Genomic DNA, 3,078 nt, shown 5'->3' with positions numbered 1-3,078 from the left:
TGTGTGTGTGTGTGTGTGTGTGTGTGTGTGTGACTGATCGAGGGGAGTGCATTGTGTGTGTGTGTGTGTGTGTGTGTGCATGCATGTGTGTGTGTGCGCATATGGGCTGCAACCGGAGCTGCTGCCATCGCCGTTGTTGGTGAATAATGCAGAAAGAGCGTGCATAGCTGTGCGGGGACCGAGATTAATTATGCATCCTGCCGGTTTACTAGCAGCGGTGCCGCGTTGTTAGTTTAGCTGGAACCTGTAGCTGCCCTGCTGTCTGTCTGTCCGTCTGATTGACTGACTGACTGACCACCCGCCTGACTGGCTGACTGTCTGTCTGTCTGTCTGTCTGTCTGTCTGACTGACTGGCTAACTGGCTGACTCGCACGGCCAGAAAATGTCTCACTACCATTTCATCAAATGCTGTAAGTAATCACTCTGCATCTTTCTTCTTCAGGTGTGTGTGTGAGTGTGTGTGTGTGTGTGTGTGTGTGTGTGTGTGTGTGTGTGTGTGTGTGTGTGTGTGTGTGTGTGTGTGTGTGTGTGTGTGTGTGTGTGTGTGTGTGTGTGTGTGTGTGTGTGTGTGTGTGTGTGTGTGTGTGTGCGCGCTTGGGTGCGTGCTTCAGGTATCAGTGGGTGTGTGAGCTTGTGCGGCTTATGCATTTTCAGCATGACATAGACTGTATGAGTTTGCATACCATCTGTAATGGAGCCAGGGACCTGTCCGTTGTACCTGATTGACAGTTATCAGTAGATGATTGATACAGTGTGAAGTTGGCTAGCTACTCTACATAGCATAGCAGGTGTGGGATTTGACGTGTGTGTGTGTGTGTGTGTGTGTGTGTGTGTGTGTGTGTGTGTGTGTGTGTGTGTGTGTGTGTGTGTGTGTGTGTGTGTGTGTGTGTGTGTGTGTGTGTGTGTGTGTCTGCGTGTGTGTCTGCGTGCATGCACGCACGCACGCACACGCGCGTGCAGTTAGTGGGTGTGTGAGCTTGCTGCAGAGAACTGCTGCAGATGTGTGAAGTTGACCGGTGAATGCGGCAGGTATAGCGACGGGGAGAGAGTGTGAGATGAAAGCGATCCCTTGAGAGTCTAAGCACATTCTGACACATTGACAGAGAGAGGGAAAGAGACAGACAGACAGAGAAAGTGAAAGAAGCTTAGAGGTCCTACATAGAGGACACACAGAGCGAGAAAAGCTGAGGAAGGGGAATCGTGAAAAAGGAAATGGAAGGGAGGAGAGAATGGAGCGAATGACAAGGAGAGAGTGAGACTGACTGCTGAATTATGGACAGATCTGGAGAGGAATGAATGAGGCAAGGAGGGATGGATGCTGCATGACTAGGAGGTCAGGGATAGAGGGTGGAGGGAGCCAGGGAGGGAAGGAGAGAGAGAGAGAACTACTCTACAATAGGGATGGGATGATAAGCGATATTATCGTTTATCGTGATAAAAAAAACACTCACAATAATCGTATCGTGGAGATTTAATTTATGGTGAAATCGTCCTCCGTCATGCACTGGGATCAATTCACCTTTTATTTGCCAATCTGCAATCTGTCCCTCTATTGGTGAAATGTACTTATAATATACGTACTTGATACAGTCTTTTTTCACTCTCTACCAAATCTCACGTTGCGACGCGTTGTGAGCTTGTAGATCTGCAATTTTTTTGGCAAATGTTCCGCCCCAGGATAATGAATATTTGGGATATTTTGACTATTGTGATAATGACGTAAATCGTGATTTCTTTGGTCACAATAATCGTGACATTTTCATATCGTCCCATCCCTACTCTACAATGAAGGTGGAAAAGAGAGAGGGGGGCTGTTGGACAGGGGGGTGGGGATGGGGTAACAAAACAAAGACGATGCCTGTCCATCATCCTGTTCCTGGCATGTGAGAGAGTGCATGCACAATTGCACATGTGTATGCATGCAGTGCGTGTGCGACTGTGCGTACGAGAATGTGCTATAGAACGTGTGCCTACAGTATGTGCCTGTGCATTTCTCCCTAATTTACAAGCTGGTGCAGTGCTGTCCGTGTTATTAGCTGTAGCCTGGGTTGGTGTATTCCACATCCAATCAATAACAGAACTTCCTCTGTCTGTCTGTCTGTCCGTCTCTCTCATATGTCATACCCTGCATCCCTCCTATATTTGTCCTTCACTCCCATCTAGTCCTCCTTCCCTTGTCTCATTCATGCACATCTCGTCCTGCCTGATATGTTTGCGGCACGTTGTCTTTGCTGCTGTAGTTTCTCTCTCCTACAGTATGCAGTTTAATGTTATAAGACGCAGTGTCACGGATGCCCATCGGTCTGTGTCATTTATGCCATGTAACGTCCATATTAACCTGCCATACACTGTGACTGTCGAGGTTTGCGGAAGATCTCCCTGACAGCATGTTTAGAGGCTGATTTACGAGCCTCACAGATAGAGTGAAAGACATTGTGTCTAAGTGTGTGCGTGCATGTTTATACGTCCAAAGAGACAGGAATGAGACATATGTATTTCCTCCATGAAGCCAGTTATGAGCACTTCCTGTGCTGTCCATAAAACAGCTGCTGCAGGAGGGTAGGTGAGAATATTGGGAGAGGATATTGGTAGAGGTAAGGTGAGGAGAGGAGAGGTAAGATGAGGAGAGTAGAAGAGGAGAGAGGAAGAAAGGGGTGGTGTTTGAGCGCTATAGTGTAATGCGAGTTCAAAGGAAGCTGAATCTGCAGGGATTAGGGATTGGGTGGAAACTGTCAAAAGATGGCTAGACCGAGTAAACAATGGAGGGATGCAGCATGGCAGGAGATCAAAGGCAAAAAAAATAAGAAAAAATAAAAGACACAGACACCCTCAATAACATAAACGCACACACATGCGCTGTCATTGTATTCCCTCTGTATATTATTAAAGACTCAGCCTACAGCTGCAATGTTGTGTTTATTTACCAAGCATTTTTTTTCTGTTGCCTGAAACAAATTCCTATAGGCTACACATGCGAAAGCAGGCAGGCACGCACACACACACACACGCACGCACACGTGCACTCCAGGAGCCCAAGCTATGCTTGTGCAGTCAGTTTTGTCTGTACCAGTGTTGGCT

General features: G+C 47.3%; 1 protein-coding gene across 1 annotated transcript in view; it reads left to right on the top strand.

Moving 5' to 3' along the window:
* Positions 1-382: 382 nt before the first annotated feature.
* myo16 (myosin XVI) overlaps positions 383-3,078 on the top strand; it is a gene marked incomplete at both ends in the record, with an annotated part of 134,473 nt that continues 131,777 nt past the window's right edge. The window contains one exon of the mRNA XM_080753066.1: positions 383-410. Within this exon, the coding sequence (XP_080609192.1) occupies positions 383-410 (28 nt within the window). The remainder of the gene's footprint in view (positions 411-3,078) is intronic.

Source organism: Nannobrachium achirus, assembly GCF_963921795.1.
Source record: "Nannobrachium achirus genome assembly, chromosome: 22".
In the NCBI taxonomy this organism is placed as follows: domain Eukaryota; kingdom Metazoa; phylum Chordata; class Actinopteri; order Myctophiformes; family Myctophidae; genus Nannobrachium; species Nannobrachium achirus.
Note: the sequence above shows the minus strand (reverse complement) of the source record. Positions and strands in the feature narration are given on the sequence as shown.